Source organism: Carlito syrichta, unplaced genomic scaffold, assembly GCF_000164805.1.
Source record: "Carlito syrichta isolate Samal-C Ts95f unplaced genomic scaffold, Tarsius_syrichta-2.0.1 Scaffold309885, whole genome shotgun sequence".
NCBI lineage: Eukaryota > Metazoa > Chordata > Mammalia > Primates > Tarsiidae > Carlito > Carlito syrichta.
In genome coordinates this window covers 482,336-504,407 of record NW_007253981.1, presented here as the reverse complement: position 1 = coordinate 504,407, position 22,072 = coordinate 482,336, and the positions used below count along the sequence as shown (strand labels likewise).

Below are 22,072 nucleotides of genomic sequence, written 5' to 3'. Positions count from 1 at the left end.
GCACGGCCTCCACCGCCCCCCGCCCCGGTCTGAGCCTTGGGCCGGTCCCGCCGCTCGGGCCCCCTCCCAGGCCCCTGCCGCCGCCCCGGGCCCCCGCCCCTCGGCCTGTCGCTCTGCGTCGCCGCCGCCCTCTGGACACCATCTACTCCGTGGCCAGAGCCCCTTTGGCATACGGCCCCAGCTTTTGCCGCCCCCACCACAGCATCCCCGACGCTGCTGCCGCCTTCTGCCGCTCCAACATGGCTCCCGGCCTCCCCGATGGTTCGCTCCATCTCCGCCCTGACGCCCAAAACCAGGTGGTACAACCCGCTGCGCATGGCAACTCTGACGACCGAAGCTGTGGCCGCCATCTTTATTGAGGTCATAAGCGCTGCTCACGGTGCTGAACTAAGCGTGGAGGTTCGCCGCGGTCGGATCCGCCCTCGCTTTAGGACGCCACACTCACCCACCTCCCTCCTTCTAGGGCGCTGTCCCAGCTCCATCTCCCAGCCTTTTTTCTGCTTCTGAATCTCTTGTCCACCTTCCTGAGCACTAGTTCCGAACACTGTCCCGTATTCTGGTCTGAAATTTTGGTGCCCATGAGCGCTCTCATGACTCTGGGCGGGGGTACTATGTGGAATCTCGGGACATAGACGGTTGCCGGACAGCGGTCTGGGGCACCAGCAGCCCGAACAATAGCTTTAACTATTCAAGTCGCGACCATCTGCTTAATTTGGAGCGCCTCTGCGGAGCAAGGGCCAGAGATGACGCTCTCGAAGCAAATTATTCCCTGCCTTGCCGGCCCCCAGCAGTCTCCCGGGCTCGGGGCTCCTCCACTAGAGGCTACACGCCTTATCCGGTCGCGGTTCCCGAGTGCTCTGGGATGCAACGTGGAGCCCGGCGTTGCCCCACGGCTATGGGCCCAGCTTCCTCAGATTCCCGCCCCTCGCCTGCCACGACCGCATCCCTTAACCCCTTAAACGGATTGACAGAAGCTCAGTCCTAGCCCCCAACCCCAGTTAAATTCAGCTCTACCCGCGCGGCGCAACTCCTGGCACGCGCCGGTTTCAGCTGGCCAATGGGTGAACGTGGCACAACAGACGTCACAGAAGACGACCTGGGTCGGGGGAGGGAAGGAGGGTGAACGCAAAGCATTCCAATAAGAGAGTCATTGTTTCTATTGGCATAATGGGAGGCCCCGCCCCTCACGGCGGACTCGTATGGGGGAGGGGCCCACGGGTTCCTGGCTAGCCGCGAGAGATAACCCAAGAGGCACCGTACCGACTAGCCACCAAAGGCGGCAACGATAACTGGCTGCAGCGCCAGGTGCAGAGGACGTAGGCATCCTCCGCAGTAGGTCAGAGACAGGACCCCAGAATCCTCCATTGGGTACGGCTGTCCAGACGGGGTGGATCCTGTTCAAACAGGCAAGGAACTCCTGGTCAAGGCCTCAGTCCGGTCCGGAAAGCTACCTATGACATCACCACCAGCCAATCAGATGGCGCGTTCTCTCGCCCCTCGATTTCCTTGTTTCCGGGAGGCGGAGATCCTGCGGGTTCCGCCTCCTGAGTGCCCCGTGTAGCTGCCGAGAACAGGCCTGTGAGCTCCAGTTGTGCCCTCCCACATCTCTGAATATGGGGAGCTCCCCAGGATCTGAGCTCTGCATTGAATACAGGGTTTGGGTTCCTACGAATTTGAGCGCGGGGGTGGAAGATCTGCAGAGACGCTCAGAGCGGAACTCCTTTGGATGGGGGTCAGTCGGTGCAGGGGCAAGAGGAGCGAGGGCCCAGAGCAGCACCACCACTTTCCGGGTCCACAATCTGGTGAATAGAAGGCACAAAATTTGACGCCAACAACCGGAGGGAGACAGGCGGGCGCTGGTGAGGGGTAGTCCTGGCTCCAGAGGAGGCGCGTGAGTCCTAGCGATCTGGGAAGACTTCCCGTAGAAGATGCCTAAGCAGTGCCTTGAATGACGAAGGAAAGATTTGCATCTGCGAGGGAATGAAGGGCCACCCTAGGTCTTGGAGACTGTGTGGGCAAATGTGCAGAGGCGTAAAGCGACTAAGGCAGAGGGAAATCAAGCCCTGCTCTCTCACCCAAAGGGCTGACGCTGGCCTCAACTGACGCTCGTTTTGGAGAACAGAACTCCAGGGTCGACTGCCGATCGCTCTCCATGTCGCTCCCTGCTTTGTGTGCCTCCACTGTTGTATTCCCTTTGTGGCTGCTGTTCTATGGAGCCCCCCGCGCTCCATTTGCACTCTATGCCTTACTCCCAATGCCAGGTCCTAATGCCCTCCTGGTAAAGACAAAAACCAAGTGTTGGTGATAGTTCCTCGCTCCACCTCCAAGTCCAACCTTGCCTCTACCTCCTAGGAATACAGTAAGACTCCTACATGGTTCATCCTCATTCTCATCAGCTTCCAGCTAGAGGGTCCAGCCAGTGCCTGGAGACAGGGATTTGAGGCTGCTGTAGGGCAGGTGGAGAAATCAGATACCAGAGGGCGAAGGAGTGGCTGATACTTCAAAGCCCCTCTCCTCCCGCCTTTTACTCCCCACCATGTGTTTGTCCACTTCCAGCCAGGCATACCTTTCTAGAAGAGTAAGCCAGAAGACCTGGACAACCTGACTAGCTCAATTAAACAACAGGTCTTTGACTTCACTGAGATCTCTAGTCCATTGTCCATCACCTCCTCAGTTACAGACTTTTACCATTAGCCTTACAGAATCCAGTGCTACAATAAATACCCTGCCCTTTTCTTCTTAGACAAACTCACTGAGCTAAAATCTAACCCCACTTAAAATAGACTATTTGTGTATTCCCCTCTGGAGCAGCAGAACATTGCTGGAGAAAAATAAACTACCGTGCTAACTGGTCTCATTTTACACTTAAGACCACAAGCTTTCGTATTATATTGGAGGGCTGGTCCATGCAGTGCAGCAGGACAAAAGATAAAAAGTTATGAAGATTGGAAAGGGAAAAATAAAACTCATTCACTGTGTATGTAAAAAATCCAAAGGAACCTACAGATAAGTTGTTAGTGTGAGTTTAGCAAAGTTGTTGGACGTGAGATCAATATATAAAAAATCTACCATGATTTCCATATATCAGCAACAGTTAGAAAATAAATTTCTTAAAAATGATGTCATTTACAATAGCATCAATATAAATGCCAAGGAATAAGTCTAATAAAAAATATGCAAAGACTACACACATATAAAAAACTATAAAACATTATTGAGATAAAGACATAAACCATAGAGTTAAAAGTTATTCGAAGACTGAAGACTCAATATTGTGAAGGTGGGCCAGGCACAGTGGCTCATGCTTGTAATCCCAGGCTTTGCTACTTCTTTGGAGGCAAGAGAATTGCTTGAGGCCAGGAATTTGAGACCATCCTGGGCAACATAGTGAGGCCTTGTCTCTACAAAATATAAACTAGCCAGGCATGGTGGTGCACCACTGTAGTCCTAGCTACTCGAGAAGCTGAGGTAGGAGGATTGCTTGAGCTCAGGAGTTCCAGACTGTGGTGAGCTGGTGAACTATGACAGCCCCACTGCACTCCAGGCTGTGCATCAGAACAGGGAAAGGGAAGGGAGGGGAGAGGAGAAAGAAGGCAAGATTACATGATGCAGGCACAGGGGTAGGTAGACTAATGGAACAAAATCCAGAGACAGGCCTGAAGGTGTGTGGAAACTTGAATTTTGACAGGGTGGTTCTTCAAAGTCAACATTAGGAAAGGATGAGCCATTCCTTTTCTTTTTTGAGTTGGAGTCTCACTCTGTCACCCAGATTGGAGTGCAGTGGCATGCTCATGGCTACTGCAGCCTCTACTTGCTGGGTTCAGGCAATCCTTTATATGGAATTGATTCTGTAAGCATGAGGTAGGGATCTCATTTAATTTTTTCTATATGGATATCCAATTGACCCAGCATCATTTATGGAAAAGCCCATCTTGGCCAGGCACAGTGGCTCATGCTTGTAATCCCAGCACTTTGGGAGATGGAGGCAAGAGGGTAGCCTGAACCCAAGGGTACGAGACCAGTCTGGGCAACTTGGTGAGACTTTGTCTCTACAATAAATTTTTAAAAAATTAGCCGGGTGTGGTAGCGTGCACCTGTAGAGCCAGCTAATTGGAAAGCTGAGGTGGATCACCTGAGCCCGGTATATCGAGGCTGCAGTAGCCATGAGTGTGTCACTGCACTCCAGCCTAGGTGACAGAGTGAGACTCTGACTTAAAAAAAAAAAATTGTAGAGGTGAGGTTTCAGTATGTTGCCCAGGCTGGTCTCAAACTCCTGGCCTCCCCAAGTGCTGGAATTACAGTGGCAAGAGCCACTGTGTCTGGCCACGGATCTTTTTATTGTTTTGAGTTGGAATCTCACTCCATTGCCCAGGCTGGCGTGCACTGGCACACTCACGGCCACCACAGCCTCGACCTGCTGGGCTTAGGCGATCCTTCCACCTCAGCCTTTCAAATAGCTGGAACTACAGATGCCCGCTACCATACCCAGCTTAGTTTTTGATTTATTGTAGAGATGAGGTCTCACCAAGTTGCCGAACCCCCGGGCTCAAACAACCCTTTCGTCTCAGCCTCCCAAAGTGCTGGGATTATAGGCTGAGCCACCATGCCTGGCCACAGATCTTAAAGATGACTTTAAGCAAATTTTTTTTTTTTTTTTTTTGAGTTGGAGTCTCACTCTGTCGCCCAGACTGGAGTGCAGTGGTCGCTTCCGGTCACCGCAGCATCGACCTGCTGGGCTCCGGCGAGCCTTCTGCCTCAGCCTTCCAAGTAGCTGAAACTACAGGCGCGCACTACCACACCCAGCTGATTTTTTTATTTATTGTAGAGATGAGGTCTCGCCAAGTTGCCCAGGCGGGTCTCAAACCCTCGAGCTCAGACAATTCACTCACCTCGGCCTCCCAAAGTGCTGGGATTACAGGCTGAGCCACCGAGCCTGGCACAAATATTTTTTTAAAAAACAGATAAGATCTCACTGATTCACTGGAGTGCAGTGGCTATTCACAGGTGCAAAAGCAAAGTTTTTTGTTTGTTTGTTTTTGGGGGGCTTGGTTCACTTTATTTTTTTGTATGAAAACCCTATGTTGTTGCCACCGCTGGAGCCTGGGTCCTCTGCATGGAGACTCTGGTGTGGGTCTTGACAAGGTGGTCAGTGAATTCCTGATAAGGAGACTTGGTGAATACCGTCTCTTTCCAGAAGTCAGGGGTCAAACAACCATAAGTCTTAGAGATGGCATCAAAGGTGGCCTTGGCGAAGTTACCCAGGGTGGCAGTGCAGCCCCTGGCTGAAGTGTAGCAGTCATCAATGCCAGCCATCATGTACAATTTCTTAGGTACCAGGGCCGAGACGATGCCAGTGCCCCTGGGGGCAGGGATAAGGCGCACCTGGTCAGAGCCGCAGCGGCCAGTCACCTTGCAGGGACAGTGTGGGGCTTGCCAATCTTGTTCCCCTACTAGCCTCTCCGCACAGGGACAATGGACAGCTTGGCCAGGATGATGGCCCCCCGAATGGCAGTGGCTTCTTCTTTGGAGCACTTAGATACCTAGACCGATGTGGCCATTGTAGGCACCGATGGCAACAAACGCCTTGAACTTAGTCTGCTGGCCAGCACAGGTCTGCTTTTGCACGGGCATGTTCTTCAAAACTTCATCCTTCAGACAGGCGCCAAGGAAAAAGTCAATGATCTCAGACTCCTTGATAGGCAGGGAGAAGAGATAGATCTCCTCCAGTGACTTGATCTTCATGTCCTTGACCAAGCGGCCCAACTTGGTGATGGGCATCCACTCCTTGTCCTTGGCCTTGCCTCCACGAGTTCCGTGGCCTCGCCCCCGACCCCGACACCGACTGCGACCTCAGCCTCGGAGGCCGCTGCCAAAACCTCCGCGAAAGCCACCGCGGCTTCCCATTCGGAGTCCCTGGGGCCTCTGGGCCCTCCCGCTGCACCGGCGTCATCCGCCATTTGGTGTCCTTTTGGAGAAAAAGAAGCAGCAAAGATTTTTTTTAACAAGACATTACATGTGCTAACTATAAAGGAAAATACTGATAAACTGGATTACATTACAATTAAGAACCTCCTTTCATCAAAAGGCATTAAAAGTGGAAGATATTCTAAGATATGAGACCCAAGGATTCATATCCCAAATACATACTACAAATCAATAAAAGATAGATAAGTCAGGTATGAGATTTGAATAGGCACTTCACAAAAAAGAATATTCAGGTCGCTAGTAAACTAATGAAAATGTGCTCAACCTCTAATAATCAGCAAAATGCAAATTTAAAAATACATATTTGCCAGACACGGTGGCTCACGCCTGTAATCCCAGCACTTTGGGAGGTGGAGGCAAGAGGACTGCCTGAGTCCAGGGGTTTGAGACCAGCCTGGGCAATTTGGTGAGACCTCGCCTCTACAGTAAATCAAAAAAATTAGCTGGGCATGATGGTGCATGCCTGTAGTTCCAGCTACTTGGAAGGCTTGGTGGAAGGATCACCTGAGCCCAATAGGTCGAGGCTGTGGTGGCCGTAAGAATGCCACTGCACTCCAGCCTGGGCGACAGTGTGAGACAGCGACTTAAAAACAAAAAACAAAACAAACAAAAAAATCACTATACCAGAATGGCTAAAGTAAAAATGACTGACAATACCAAGTTTTGGGAAAGATATGAGGAGCTGACATTCTCAGACACTACCAGACTACCAGAGGAGTGTACACTGGTACAACTAATTTGGAAAACTATTTGGCAATATCTGACTGTAACCCTGAAACTCTACTCTTAATTTGAAAATATTGCCCCCCCAATAATGCATATGATCAACAAGAAGACATGTAAACAGTGTTCCTAGTAGCACTATTTGCAATAGACAAAAATTGGAAACAACTGAAAGGTCACGAACAGTGGATGGATAAATGAGAGTATATTAATACAGCATTGGGAATGAACAAACTGCATCCACATACTATGACATAGTTGAATCTCAAAAACTGAATAGTGAAAGAAGCCAGACAAAAGAATTTATATTGTATGGTTTCATTTTTATAGAGTTCAAAAACAGGCAAAATTTATCTATGACTACTCATGGGGAGGAGTCAGTGATTAACAGTGACTAAGTGGTTTGGGATTGACATTCTATTTTTCTTCTTCTGGTGGTTATATTGGCATTCTCACTGTCACAATTCATTAAGTCAGTTGTACTCTTTGAATACTGAACTTTTCATAGCAGTTATTCTTCCATAAAAACAAAAAAAAATTGTCCTCATTTATTTGAAGCCTCAGTATGAATATTTTGGGGACTGAGCAAGCAGGTGGTCTTTACTTGAGCCCTCACCCCAGGCTTGTCTTATGCACCCGCATCCTGTAGCCCATTGCATGGCCCACAGATATAGTGTCAGCACTTTTAGACACCCATTTCTAGGTACACCTTCTTTTATTTGTTTTTTGAGTTGGGTCAGTCTCTGTCACCCAAGCTGGAGTGCAGTGCCATGATCACAACGATTGCAGCTCATGACAGCCCTGACCTCCTGGGCTCAGGTGATCCTTCCACCTCAGCATCCTGAGTAGCTGGGACTGCAGATGCACACCGCCAGATCCAGATATTTTATTTTTATTTTTTGTAGAGACGAAGTTTTACTGTGTTGTCCAGGTTGGTCTGGAACTCCTGGGCTCAAGCAATCCGCCTGCCTCATGCCTGCTGGGATTACAGACATGACCCACTGTGCCCAGCTAGGAACTACCTCTAACCAAGGAATTTCGAACCCAGAAATCAGTCCAGCTCCCCTCACTGCCTTTCCCTCGCCCCAATTTGAGTTTTTCTTCTTGACTCCAGGCAAACATTCCCCTTCCTTGAACTGGCTTAGTACTCTCTCCTGCCTAACAACATCCACATCTACCATTCTTCCAAGCAGCTGTGGAGGTGTTCTCTCAAGACAGTTCTGAGAGGAAATCTCCGGCTAATCATAATGTGCCTTTGTGGTTGTAATTTATGTTGTGAGACCACCATCAGGGTGTTTGCTGGAACCCCTCAGAGTATTTATGTAATTCTGTCAGCTGGGGCTTCTGCGTCCCTTATAGACATGCGCAAGAACCCCCCGCCCTCAACCCGACAATCCTGAAGTGGGCAGGTGCTTCTGCCACTGGCTATACTTTGTTCATTCTAAGTACCAATACCAGAACAGAAGGCACAGCACAGCCCTGCTGTTCCCATGAGGTCAGTGTGTATATCACAACAGGGAACAGAACAAGTCATGGAGGCTGTCAAATGCTCCTGCCCCAGCTTCTCAAGGACCTGTGCTTTTTGCTGAATTACACTTATCTCGTGAAAATAATGGCTCCCTACCTTCAGCACCTCAGTGAGAAAGGAGTCGTGACTAGAAGACAGTATCATTGATTCTGCATGTGAGGGAGGCCGAATGTCTCCAGGATGAAGAGTAACCAGGTTGTTCCCCACAGAGCTATACTGGGGCCAAACACTGTCAGCCCTTCCTCAGCTCCAGGTGAGCTTTTGGGCTTAGCCTTTGGACAGAGTCAACGGTTAAAGAGGGATGTCTCCCCATCAGACTCCCATACTTTGCTCCCATGGACTTCCTATCAAATGTTCCTGACTCAGCTTCCTGAGAGCCTCTTTTTCGGGGGCCCTACCCTTAGCCTCCTGTCTCCAGCACCTCAATGAGAAAGAAAAAGTTGCAACCAGAAGTCAGTGTCAGTTATTCTGAATGTGTGGAATTGCCTGATGAAAACTACTACTGAAGCTGGGCTCAGTGGCTCAGCCTGTAATCCCCCGCCTTGGGAGGCTGAGGTGAGTGGACTGCCTGAGCCCGAGGGTTTGAGAGCCACCTGGGCAACTTGGCGAGACCTCATCTCTACAATAAATCAAAAAATTAGCCGGGCATGGTAGTGCATGCCTGTAGTTCCAGCTACTTGGAAGGCTGAGGCAGACGGATTGCTGGAGCCCAGCAGGTCGAGGTTGCGGTGGCCGGGAGCGGCCACTGCACTCCGGTCTGGGTGACAGTGAGACTCCAACTCAAAAAAAAAAGAAAACTACTACGAGCCAGGCACAGTGGCACACACTTGTAATTCCAGCTACTTGGGAGGCTGAGGTGGAAGAATCACTTGAGTCAGAAGTTTGAGACCAGACTGGGCAACACAGTGAGACCTCACCTCAAAAACAAAAAAACACTAGGTCTGCATGTGGGTTCCTGACTCTTCTCTCCCACTTCTGGTGAGAGTGTCTTTGCTAACTTGGGAGCCCAAAAGAAAGAAGTTTTTGACAAACTTTGGCCCCTAATTCTTCTAAAACAGTAATGTAAACCTAACCCCATGCTTGTTAAGATACTCCTTTTGCTTGTTAGCTCTTTTCATCCTATCATAATTACCAAATCTTTGTTGAGGTCACAAAATGAGGGGGTTTTGCTGGACCCAAGGACAAATGAGAAACAGAAACAGGGCCGGCCAGGACCCAGGCATTCAGGGAGGCAAGGGCTTCCTTTGAGAACAGGTATGAAGGGTTTCAACAGGGAAGACAGGGATGGATTCAAAGCAAAGGGAAAGATGTACATGAAACCTGGAGGTGCAGACATCCACAAGTAGACCACAGGGGACATCTGGCTAGGGCTGGGGTCCAAAAGAAGAGGGAGCTCAGGGAAGAGAGGCTGGAAAAGGACCTAAAGGGCCTTCAAGGCCAGGCCTGCCAGGGCTTATCACCTCCTCAGACTGGAGAGGTCAGTGTAAGCTACACAGATGGGACCTGAGGCCCCAGCCATCCTGCCCATCCTCTCCCACCACCCTCCAGGATCATACAGGAAAGCCTGTTTTCAGATGCCTGTGATTTATTTCCAAAGGAGAGCTGCAGCACATAGGAAAATACATATGGCTTTTCAGTCTACATTTTTACAGAGAAAATAGATTCTGTCATTGACTTTCTCAGCACCATCATCCTGTTCTGTGAGGCTCCAGGATGAATGGCCTGTCTCCAAGATCCCGCTTTCAAAGCAGCAGCTTGGCCAAGGCCTCTGGGGGTGGGAATGAAGGGCAGCAACCCCCACAGGGGTGAGGGGGAGCACATGAGCAGTACTCACTGCAAAGCTAAGGCAAAGAACAGAGCTGGTGGGAGATGCCTCCCCTCACCCCAAGGACATGGCTTGCTGAGGCCCAGGATACAGACCAGGCAGGGTGGGGATGGGGGCTCTGGCCCAGCCTGGAGCAGCAGCAGGACTCTGAGTGTGCATGTGGGTACGGAGTGAAGGGGGGCATGCTGAAGAAGCAGACTACTGGGGAGAGAGGGGCTTCAGCTTGCACATTCCCCTGCCCCAGTATAGCTCCCAGACTGTGGTCCCCAATCCTACACTTGGCCCCCTGTGTAAGCTCTCCTTCAGGTGGGAGGGCCCTGCTCAGGTGCCTTCTGCCACCTTATCTTCTCAAACTGTTAGTGCAAAACATTCTTAGGGCCAAGCCCCAAGTCCTCTGCACTCTAACTGGGGCTGCAGGGAAGAAGGGAAAGGAAGGTGCTAGCTGGGAGCCTCCCCCAGCTCCGGGAATTCCTTGCACATCTCTCGGACAATCATGCGGTCCATCTGGCATTGGGGCGAGGCCTCCTCCTCAGCAAGGATGCGTCGCAGTGTGGCCTGCAGGTCGGGCAGCCGGTGGCGGTGCTGCAGGTAGGGCGTGGAGCGGACCACAGCATGCATCAGGGAGAGGTATTCCATGCGCAGCTGTGGGAAGACCAGGCCAGCTCAGGGACCCCAGGAAGGCACTATGACCACCACGAGACAGGGGCAGGCCACTACTGCTCCACAGACCCTAAGGCTGTGGAGTAGCTCATACCACTTTAATATCAGGGCCGCGCTCAGAATGTACCTGGCACAGAACTGGTCTTCAATAGTTTTTGAATAAGTGAGTGAATGAACCAGTCCAGCCACAATCAGTCCCAAAATGTGGCCTGCCCAGGAAAGTCCTGCCCATTCTTTAAAGCTGGTTCCTCAAGGTAACTCTATGAGTCAGAGGCCTGCTCCTCCTCACCCTATCCTCTCTTGCTCTGGAAGATCTCATTCACACCAATATGAGTAACTACCTTCACACCTCTTGCCTAGACCTCTCCTGTGAGTTCCAGACAAGAATATCCAACTGCTTACTTGTCATCTTCTGCATATCTCAAAGACCTCAAACCCACCTGTCCATCACAAACTCATGATCTTCCTCATCTTCCCAATGCTGAAGACTTTCTCATGCTCTTTATCTTCATAAAGAGCGCTGCTGTCAATTCAAAAGAACAGGCCTGAATTGCAGTTGTCCTCTGATACTTCTCTTCTACATACCTCATACCCAAGTCATTTCTAAGACCCAGCAATCTTACTTCAACATATTCCCTGAACCCATCTCCAACACCCTCTTCTCCAGCCCACACTCCCAGCACCTCGGGGTGAAGCAGTTCCAACAGTCCCTATGACTTGACAGTCAAGCTCTTCTTTGTCCTCACTGAGACCCCCAATTCACTGACTTGACCCTAACACTTTGTCTGCTCCCCTCAATGTCTCTCACTTCTCTCTTTACCTTTCATTAGAGGAATCAACACTAAAACCTCTTTTAGGCAGCCTGGCAGTCCCAGCTGAGTGTCAGAACACAGTGACTGCACATCAAATGCCAAAACAGTAGACAAGTACAAAGCTGTGTGTAGCCCTGAACTTCATTCACTGTCACAAACCTCAAATGGACATCCAGCACTGCCTCAGACTTCCACTGCTTTTCCCTGCCATGTTCACTCTCCCTTCAAGTTCCATTGCCCACCTTCTCTCTGTCTTCCAAACCGAAACTGCCTGGTGAGCTGGCCTTGTGCTTCAAGGAGAAAACAGAAGCAATCTTTCAGAAACCCCTTGTCTACCCTCCTATGTACCACTTTCATCTCACATGTCCCACCAGAATAAACTGCCCTGGCTCCTGACCTTGGGGGCCTAGACCCTCCCCTGTGCTCATCTACTTGACTCTCGCAGTGGCCCACTGTCCCCATCACAACATCCATTTTTCTTTTTTTTGAGTCAGGTCTCACTCTGTTGCCCAGGCTGGAGTGCAGTGGCATGCTCATGGCCACCACAGCCTCAACCCGCAGGACTCAGGTGATCCTTCTACTTCAGCCTTCCAAGCAGCTGGAACCACAGGCATGCGATACCACACCTGGCTGATATTTTAATTTATTGTAGAGATGAGGTCTTCCCAAGTTGCCCAGGCTGGTCTAGAACTGCTGGGTTCAGGCAACCCTCTCACCTCTGCCTCCCAAAGTGCTGGAATTACCAGCATGAGGCACCATGCCCGGCACATCATCCATCTTTCTACACTTGCTGGATCACTCCCTCTGGTTCAGGACATGCACCAGTCTCCCCCACCTTTGAAACATTCTCCCTGGGCCAGGTGTGGTGGCTCAGCCTCTCCCCAACCCATCCACGCCTCCTAGACTACTGCGGTTGTTTCCTCTCTGGCCAGCTCCTATTCTCACACAATCCAGATTCCATGAGGGATGTTAATCAAATCACTTCCCCTTCCTCAAGGAGAGGTCACTATTGCCTGCTGCAGCCTCCAAGGCTTTGTGTAAACTCCACTCCCTCATTCCTCACTTCCCACTTTTCCACTCCAGCTTTCTCCAGACACCCCACCTCCAGATCACCTCATGGCTGGCTCCTTCAGATCCTGGCACACTTCTCAGTTTCTGGGTGGACTCCCAAACTTACCTGGCTCCAGAAGTGGCCCTGTCCCCTCATCTCCACTCAATATCACTTCCCCCCATTTTGTTTCAGTTTCCACACAGCAAACATTCATGCTGCAGCCACCTCCAGGCACCTTGTCTCCAGGAGATAGGTCTGCGATGTGCCGCACAGTGATGTCAATGAGTGCCATCATGTCTGTGTGGTAGAAGATGGCAGCTGTGGCAGGGCTGCCGAATACATCCTGCAGAAACTTGAGGACAGAGTGTGGTGGCTGTGGCTCATGTTTGAAGATACGCACAGGGTCATCTAGGAGGCAGGGGTCAAAGAGGTCAGGGCAGTCCTTGTGGGGGTCCCGAGTCACCCCAGGGGATTACATAAGTCATTGCAGGGGGTCATGGAGTCACAGGACATCAAAGTGGCACCCACGCAGATTCCTGGGCCCTCACCCCCTCTGTTTAGGAGCAGCAGCAGCTTCTCAGAGAAGATCTTGACATTGGCATGTTTGCTCAGGGCAGCCATGATGACGTTCTGGTCAGGGGCTGGGGAAGAACATGGGTGTAGACAAGGATTTTAGCCTGGAGAGCCCCCATTTGGTCTGCCACCACCCGACCAGGCCCCACCCCACCTGGCAGGTGCAGGTTGAGAGCCAGAAGCAGGTTCACGCAGAGGTCCGGCAGCTGCTCTGTGGTATCCAAGGGCAGCCCATCCTCGACGATGCTTAGTAGGAACTGGGCGAAGGGTGTGCCCAGGTGTTCTGGGAGACGGGCACACAGAAGTCTGCAGCCCTGTATCCTCTCCACCCACCACCCAGCCTTCTTGGTTTTCTGTGAGCCTGGGATCACCCTATCCCTGCCAGGTTATGTAGTCAGTGGGTCCACAGGCCCTCAGACCAGAGGCCCTGGCTCAGGGACCTGTGATCAGTTGGTCAGCGATCTGTATTCTTACCATAGTGTGCATAGGGCACTGCCTCTCCCATGGAGAAGACCATGGCTAGGACGAGGGCGGAGTAACAGAGTTTCTGGTGGTCTGGGGGGACAAGGCAGGCAGTTAGAAACCCTGAAGATGGCAGGAAACCCCAGCAGGGGGCAGGAACCCTCTCCAGATGGCAGGAAGCTCCCACCATCTTGTCCTTCCACCTCACCCTGTGTGTCTGTCTGCATGTCCCGCGCCAGTTCCACAGGCAGCACAGATGACACAAGCGTGGAGATGATGGCTGCATCCAGGCTGCACATGGCACCGAAGCACTTGAGGAGCAGCAGCCGCAGTGATGCTCGGTGCTCCTAGCAGAAGACTCTGCATGCTCAGTGCCAGGAGCTCCCACCCCTAATCAGGTCCCCCAGTGCCCCCTCCCCTCTGTCTTGTACACACCATTTGGTAATAGGCCACCAAGGCTAAGACAGACTCAAACTCATTTCTCTTGCACATTTTCTTGCAAACTTCAGGGTCTGCATCAGTCTGCAAGGAGGAGGAAACGTGAGAGTCACCTGGTGTAAGCCAAGCTGTGTGGTCACATGGGACACAGCTGAGCACATGTGTGCAGGGAAGACTCCTAAGACTGAAGAGAGATGGTGCAGGGTGAGGATCACTGTTCCATATGCTGGGGGCAGGGGTGTGCGTGTGGGCCCCTATCCCGTACCAGAATATGCAGCAGCTCCTCTAGGTAGCAGCGGATGACACCCTCGTCCTCATACAGGGCCCAGCTGCGCTGCTGAGCGTCGTCCTTCCGCCGAGCCAGGTCTGCAAAGATCACCTCCAACCTCTGCTGGTCATGGCAGACCTGCCCTGAGGGCAGGGCCATGCTCAGGTCCTGGGGAAGAGAGGGCGAGGCATGGCTCAGCACACTCCTGCCCTCACCATCTCCAGGGAGCCCCAGGGCCTGGAGAGCCCACCTGTGGACCTATACTCTTGTGAGCTGAAGTCCCACACGGCCCACACTGGGATTTCTAATGTGTCTCTCATCCCAGGCATGGATAAAAACCCATTATGAGGAGGGCCATGAACTGTCACTACCTGAATGTAACTCAGACCTCACTCTCCCATTCCACACAACGTGGCATCAAGTCTGTCATCTACCTACCTCCCATATTTTGCTCGAACCCTGCCAACCAGGCACTGGCTATCTAGTCTCACACCAGAACTATAAGAGGAACCATGGAGCCCTAAGAAGGAACCTTTGGCCCATCTCTCCCCCATCGTGTAGGCTTACTGCTCCCTAATCCTGTTCCTGGTCAGTGCCCCAACCCTGGCAAAAGACCCCAACCATCCAATGCAGCACTTAGTCCTCCATCATAGCTCACCATGTATCCATGTCTCTCACTGCCAAAGCCAGCAAAGCACTACCCTCACCCATGTCCTGTGTCCATCCTTCTCTTCAACCAGACAGAACTCTTGGCTATCCACATCTGGTCTCATCTGTCACCTGTCCCAGGTCTTAGCTCCTCCCACACCACCCGCTCCCTCACTCCCTGTGTTCTAGTCATGTTGGCCTTGTGCCACTTCTTCTTAGGGGCCAAGTTTGGTCCTGCCTCATGGTCCTTGTCTAAGCTGCACCTCTGCCTGGAATTCTCTTCCTTCCTTTCTCCTTCAGGGATCAGCTCAAATGTCCCCAGTGCCCAGCACAATGAAAACCCAGAGCTAGAGCTTGACAAACACCTGTCAAGTACAGGCTGGACAAATATGTGAGAATGAGAACAGGGTGAGGGTAGCAGGGTGGCCTGAGGGTGGGAAGGCTCCTAGCCATGCTGCCCACCCTCACCTTGCCCTCTACCAGCGAGAGGAGGACCTGCTCCATGATAGGTGAGCTGGCCGGCACGGAAGCCTGGATGTGACCCACCACGACGCCGATGGCCACACGACATAATTCGTGGCTCAGGCCAGTGTTTCTCCGCACAAGCTCCATCAGTTCAGCCCCAATGGTCCTCGGCACAGCCATCTCAGTTGCCTTCTCTTCTGTGGTCCCCAGGCTCAGTGCATTCAAGGCCTCCAGGTCATCAGGGGTTGAGTTTGTACCAACTGCCACTTCTTCTGCAGGGGGTTCAGGGGCTGGTGCCTTGGAGGGAGGGGACTGGACTTGGGACGTGGTAGTGTGGGTGCCTCGACGGGGCACTGGTGGGGGTGTGGGTGAACAGCTGGAGCCCAGTTCAGATGGGCTAGAGCCAGTATAGAGTGTATCCAGGGAGGTGCTGCTGACTGAGGAGCTGCTGGACACAGAGCTACCCCCAGAGGGCATGGTACTGCGGCCACCTGTGAGTAGAGAGTGAATACTGTGCTGGGGCAATCCCCTGGGGGCCCCTACCCCTCCCAGCCTAGAGCCCCTGTCCTCCAATACAGGGCCCACCTCCTCTGCCCACCAAGCCCAGAGCCCCCAACTGTCTCAACATGGGGGCCCTATCTTCTCCTCAAGCCTAGAGCCCCCAACTCCCTGACATGGGCAGGGCAACCGTTCCAAGCACAGAGTGCCCCACACTAATTCTCCCAACCTCCTTCTTACCACTCCCAGAGGTTATCAGGGCATCTCGGTCTCGGCGCTTCACAGGTGGGGGTGGCGTGGTGGGTGCTGCTCGGCGAGGCTGTGGTGGGATCTGGGAGAACAGAAGTAGGATCTGGGAAGACAGACTGACATCTGGGACAACAGCCTGGCTGGGACCCTGAGCCCTGAGCACAGCAGGGCTATGGTTCTGGGCTGTATCACTCTCCCAAGAGGACCCTTTGAGCTTCTGGATGAAGCTCATCCAACTCCATTCTCCAGGATGCCCTCTCCATGTACCTGGTAAAGACCTCCATCTGCCCCAAGATGCTCAGAACTGGGCAGGCTGTGCTGCCGTTCAAACCCAGCTCGACACATCCCGTTGGGCTGCCTGGCAGCAGCAGCATCCAGATGATGGTCACTGGTAGATGGTGTCATAACTGCTGAACTGGAGGCTGAGGGGCCTCTACGAGACAGGGTCTCCTTCCGGTGGTGGATCAGCTTTCTGGTGGAGGGACAGGGAGACTTTTGAGCTACCAGTCTTCATATGCTCCCTATGGGATGCTGGGACTCCATAGCCCAAGCCCCTCACACCCCCATCTCCTCTATACTCTACCCTACTTTACAGTAGCCCATACTACCTCCAGTCTTACCCTTTGCACATTTCTGGTACCCACTGAAGGACCCTACATTATGCTCATTGGGAGGTTCCATTCCTCCACACCCTTGCCAACCCCACATTTCTCAGACCCTCCTGCCCCATGACACTCACTGAAGGACCCACCCCACCGTGTTCACTAGGAGGTGTCACTCTCTGTTCCCTGAACTCACTGGAGGACTCCTCGCTGTTCCAGGCTGTACTTGCCACCATCCCGCATGGCTGTGTTGTGTACAGCTTCAATGGCCCGGTCAATGGCCTGGAGTACATCCTGCTCTAGGCCCTGGGGGGACAGGAAGTGGTAGTCAGACCAGGAAGTCAAGTAGGGGTGCTCAGCTCATACCCAGACCAAGAAGAAACCCAGGGCAGAGAACTTCTACAGCTGAAGCCTGGAATGTTGGATACAGCACAAAAATTTGAACCGGAAAATGGAATGAGGTTTTCTTTTTTTTTTTAGTTGGAGTCTCACTCGATTGCCCAGACTGGAGTGCAGTGGCCGCTCCTGGCCACTGCAGCCTCGACCTGCTGAGCTCCGATGATCCTTCCACCTCAGTCTTCCAAGTAGCTGGAACTACAGGCGCACGCTACCACGCCTGGCTGATTTTTTTTTTTTTGAGCTGGAGTCTCACCCTGTCGCCCAAACTGGAGTGCAGTGGCTGCTCCCGGCCACCGCAGCCTCGACCTGCTGGGCCCCAGCGATCCTTCCGCCTCAGCCTTCCAAGTAGCCGGGATTACAGGCATGCGCTACCATGCCTGGCTGATTTTTTGATTTATTGTAGAGATGGGTCTCGCTGCCCAGGTGGATCTCGAACCCGTGGGCTCAGGCAATCCACTCACCTCAGCCTCCCAAAGGCACAGGATTACAGGTTGAGCCACTGAGCCCAGCTTAGAATGAGGTTTTCAACCTGTGTCACTTAGGGAGCTGAGGCACAGGGTGGTCCCCATGCTGCCACTTTACATATTTAGGCCCCCACTCAGGATTTTACTCTACAGTGAGGCTCTTGGCTAAGATGTCTCTGAAAACCAGGGGTCTAAAGCAAAAATATAGTTCAGGGACTTGACCCAGCTTAGGGCCAGGAGCACACACCTGGTCTATCTCTGGTCTTGGCACAAAGCCCAGGTTGAGATGCCAAGCAGGACGCCTCCAGTGTCTAGAATCTTTAATAAGTCACTCTGGATCTTGCTGATCTTTCACAAAACCAAGGTCATATCCCAGGACAATCCTATCCTTGTAGAGCTCTCTGCATGCCCTGGGAGGTGAGACCTCCCTTCCTCATCCCTACTGCTGGGCCTCAACCCCCAAGCTGTCCCAGTTAAGTTTCCAGACCTACCCGGGGAAGCAACAGATAGACATGAGGAAGGGGTCTAGCCCCTGCTCTCAGCTCTGTGTTGCCACCCCCCAGCAATCCAGGAGTCTAGTCTACCTTGCCTGTCTGGCATAGGGCAGGGCTGCGGGAGTAACAGCTGTGGGACCAGCTACCCCCAACCCTCCCCTGGCCCTGGCCCTGGCCACGGTCCATCAGGCTACAGAGGAGCCTCAGAGCTGAGGTGAACTCAGTCTGGAGTGGGTTTGAGAAGTTTCCCTAATGGGGATAGTCAGGTGGACACAGAGGTTAGCAAACCCCTCTCTGTGGTATGTCTCCCTGAACTCTAGAAAATAGAGAAGGGGACACAAAGAAAGACATACGTATACCCAGAGAGTAAGAAAGACATGGAGAGAAAAAGGGGCTCAGAGGAATGGAGAGGCAGGCAGCAAGAAACAATTCAGAAAGAAACTGAAAGCCAGAGAGAGAAAACACAGTGGGAAAGAGAAAACACAGGTAGAGTCGCAGTGACACAAACAGAGATAAGTAGTCATGGAAATGGAGATAGAAAAAGATATGCAGAAAGAAACAGAGAGATAGTGACAAAGATGGTAGCCTCTCTACCCTCCCCAAACATCCTGCCCCACTGGTCCTGGCTAGGGAAATGAACTCACAGGCCCTTAAACTATGCCCAGTAGCCGGGCTCGGTGGCTCAGCCTGTAATCCCAGCACTTTGGGAGGCCGAGGTGAGTGGATTGCTTGAGCCCGCGGGTTCGAGACCTGCCTCGGCAACTTGGCGAGACCTCATCTCTACAATAAATCAAAAAATGAGCCGGGCGTGGTAGCGCGCGCCTGTAGTTCCAGCTACTTGGAAGGTTGAGGCGGAAGGATCACCGGAGCCCAGCGGGTCGAGGCTGCAGTGGCCGGGAGCGGCCACTGCACTCCAGTCTGGGTGACAGAGTGAGACTCCAACTCAAAAAAACAAAAACAAAAACAAAAAAAACTATGCCCAGTAGGGGAAGAGACAGGACTTTCCTCAGAGCCTTCGTTGAGACCCCATTCCCAAAGAGACTGGGTCTGACACACTCACTCCAGTGCCAGCAGCCATGGTGTCCTGGGCCCCACCTTTTACGATGGTCAATTCTACATAGGATCAGGCTGAGAGTTTGTGAGGAAGCCCCTAAAGCCCAGGGCCCATCCTCTCGGTAAGAACAGATGACAATTCCAAATTTATCCTGTTATTTCTGTCCTGAACCGAGCTGGGACAGGATGTTTCCTAAAGGCTGGAGACTAGGACAGGGCGGGGGTGTCTGGCACAGCCTAGGCGGCTCTGGGCCCTCCTTCCCCCTGTGGTCAGAATATATCAGCTGAAGACACTGCACCCCAGCCCCCACAACAGGGCTACTCTTAGGGAAACAGAACTGGGACTGCAGCTTCCACTGGAAGGAAATGGGGCCATGGTCAGACCAGGGGAAGCCATGAGAAGGACTCACTTCCTCAGAATAGGAGCGGCCCCGGCTCCAGGCTGGGGATAAGGAGGGACAGAGCTCCCCCACTTTCAAAGGAAGGAAATTTGAAAAGTCAAGGCCTGGGGTTCGGAAAGTAGAGGAAGCAGTGCTAGGCAGTGTCAGTAGGGGCTGAGGGTCCTTAGTTCAAACAGGATTAGGGTAATCTTGGGAAGAGCTGAGAAGGAGACTGAATACAAGACAGTGAAAGACACTAAGGTCCCAAGGCTTGGGTCACTTAGGGGATAGGGTTGTCTATGGCTCAAGGGTCCAAGAGGGGAATTGAGGACCTGGAGAATGTCTGGGGAAACAGGTGGTGTCCAAGGTGGCCGAAGTCTCAGTAGTGAAAGCAGTGTCACCAACTGGGGGCCTGAGAGGGGAAGAAGACAAGAGTGTGGGATTCTAGAGAGCCAAGGAAGACGCATATTAAGAGTCTGGAGTCTCATCAGAATTCGATGGTGCTGGAGACGCAGGGTCTGGCTCTTAAATTCTACTCAGTTGGAGGCTTCGATATTGAGGGGTCCGGGGTCCCAAGGAATCTCAGTGCCAGAGTTAGGCTTTTGGTAGATCTGGAGTTGGTTGTCAAGGGCCTGGTCTTTTATGAAGGATGCTATGCTGGTTTTGGGGATTTCAGTCTCCATGGGTCTGCGGTCTTAGTGCCAGGTTCTCGAACTCCCTGTCTGCCAGAGGTCTCGGTCTCAGGTCTTGGAGAATCTGGGGTCCCTGGGTCGGTTCTGCGGGCCTGTGAAGGAGTCCCGTCCCAGGGGCTGCGGCGGCCGGGCCGAGAGGGGCACACTCACCTGCAGGCGGCGCAGGTAGGCGGGCGGCACGTAGCCCGTCTCTCCGCTGCGCGCCCGCGCCGCCAGCCACCAGTGCGCGCTGCTGCGCTCCAGCACCAGAAAGGTCTCGCCCGCGGCGAACGCCAGCGCGTTGGGCTCCGCCGAGCGGAAGGCGTACAGCGCGCGGTACATGGGGCCAGGCCGGGCCGGTGCAAGGTAGGTGACGGAGGATACCGAACCAACACTCCAGGCCGGGAGCGCCGCACCGCGCTCGCCCCACCCCGTGACACAACGCGCGTGCGCGCGCGTGCCCACCCGCCAAGCCCCACCCCAGACTGTATCGGCCTGCGCACTGAAGAGCGGCGCCCCCACGTGGCCCGGAGAGGCTCGGCGGGGTGGGGCGGGGCTCCAAAGCTTCCCGCCCCCTAAGGTCCGGACCTTTCCGACTCCAGGCCCCGGCATCCCCGGCCGCCACATGCTCACCTTTCACTCTGGCCTCGACTTCCCGCATCTAGCTCTCGTTTCCCTTTTCCTGCTCAAGTCCGAGCGGTACATCCTGTCCTACCTCCGGAAAGGCGCGCTCCTCTCTTAGCCGGCGCGCCACAGCCGCCCGGGGGGAGTGGGTCCTGACCGGCTAACAAGAACGGCGACCTCGAGAGGGCGGTCCCATTGTTGGTCCCCGCTGTTCCCACACTTGGAAGCCCCCAGGGGCTATATCTAGGTCTCACGACTCCTCTTCGCCAAGTCCCTGCTCCCGGTATTGGGCCAGTGGTGGCCAGTGGGGAGGAGGTGACCATAAAAACAGAAACCAGGCCTGGCGCGGTGGCTCACATCAGTAATCCAAGCACTTTGGAAGGCTTGAGGCTTGAGGGTTGTTTGGGACCAGTAGTTGGAGACCAGCAACAAAGCGAGGAGACCCTGTGTCTACCAAGAAAAACATGTTTGATTGACTGGGTGTGGTGGTTCATACTACTAGGCCTAGCTACTTGGGAGGCTGAGTTGGGAGGATCACTTGAGCCCAAGTTCGAGGTTGCAGTGAGCTATAACCTTACCACTGAACACCAATCTGGACTGTGGAGCAAGACTGTCTCTAAAAGTAAAAATTAAAAGCCAGAAATCAGATCAGGCTATTCCCTGCCTAAAATCCTCTCGTTTGCTTTCCAACCCCACGCCTCCCTAAGCTACTGCTTCTTTTCTCTATCTTGAGTCTTTGTGTATTCTGTTCTTCTACTTGGAGCACTCTTCCCTCTCTCCCTTACAGTGTAAGGTTGTCAAGCTCCCACCCCATCAGTCACTATCATCTTGCTGTTTGTCTTTATGGGACTTAAAATTCCAGACTGTTTCTGATGCTCCCTTCTGAGATCATACAGGAGAGCTGACAGAGGGTGGGGAGTGCAGTACCACATGGCCTTAAAGACTGTGTTTGACCCACACAACTTTCCAGTCAGCCCAGACTTCCAGGTCTTTGAAATTCTTGTAGTAAGACTTGGACCAGGAAAGAGGGTCACTGGGGCTGGTCTAGCCACACCCTCTCCACAGGAAGCCCAAGCCCAAAGAGCAGGAGGTGTGGATGCAACCAAGCCAGTGTATGCAGTTGCCTATTTTTAGGTTGAGTGGATAAATCAAGTAGACCTTGAACAAGACGTACTGTGAGGTGCAGGTAAGCAGTACAGC

The 22,072-nt window shown here is 52.9% G+C and overlaps 1 protein-coding gene and 1 pseudogene across 4 annotated transcripts; both read right to left on the bottom strand.

Moving 5' to 3' along the window:
• Positions 1 to 5,043: 5,043 nt before the first annotated feature.
• On the bottom strand, positions 5,044 to 5,957 carry LOC103270630 (annotated as a pseudogene). Its single transcript, XR_002482545.1, has one exon. The product of XR_002482545.1 is annotated as a 40S ribosomal protein S2 pseudogene (transcript).
• A 3,850-nt stretch (positions 5,958 to 9,807) lies between these two features.
• NCKIPSD (NCK interacting protein with SH3 domain) lies at positions 9,808 to 20,705 on the bottom strand. 3 transcript variants are annotated; one of them, XM_021717601.1, is made up of 14 exons: positions 20,420 to 20,683; positions 19,497 to 19,553; positions 16,984 to 17,093; positions 16,453 to 16,657; positions 16,177 to 16,267; positions 15,442 to 15,929; positions 14,323 to 14,493; positions 14,055 to 14,141; positions 13,828 to 13,966; positions 13,632 to 13,712; positions 13,312 to 13,440; positions 13,133 to 13,225; positions 12,820 to 12,992; positions 9,825 to 10,703 (listed from the first exon to the last, which is right to left on the bottom strand). In XM_021717601.1, exons 1-14 carry the CDS (start codon positions 20,588 to 20,590, stop codon positions 10,500 to 10,502), a joined length of 2,199 nt encoding a protein of 732 aa, XP_021573276.1. In that variant the 5' UTR covers positions 20,591 to 20,683; the 3' UTR covers positions 9,825 to 10,499. The 3 variants fall into 3 exon arrangements, with proteins under 3 accessions (XP_021573277.1, XP_008066359.1, XP_021573276.1); XM_021717602.1 differs by lacking the exon at positions 19,497 to 19,553 and having other exon boundaries at positions 9,808 to 10,703; positions 16,177 to 16,288; positions 20,420 to 20,705; XM_008068168.2 differs by lacking the exon at positions 19,497 to 19,553 and having other exon boundaries at positions 9,808 to 10,703; positions 20,420 to 20,705.
• Positions 20,706 to 22,072: the final 1,367 nt, after the last annotated feature.

Coding starts and splice junctions, on each gene's coding strand:
- NCKIPSD (XM_021717601.1), bottom strand. CDS start 20,590: ATGTACCGCGCGCTGTACGCCTTCCGCTCGGCGGAGCCCAACGCGCTG. Junction 17,094..19,496: donor GCCCTGTTGTGGGGGCTGGG/GTGCAGTGTCTT, acceptor CTGTCCCCCCAG/GGCCTAGAGCAGGATGTACT. Junction 13,226..13,311: donor TCTCAACCTGCACCTGCCAG/GTGGGGTGGGGC, acceptor GTTCTTCCCCAG/CCCCTGACCAGAACGTCATC.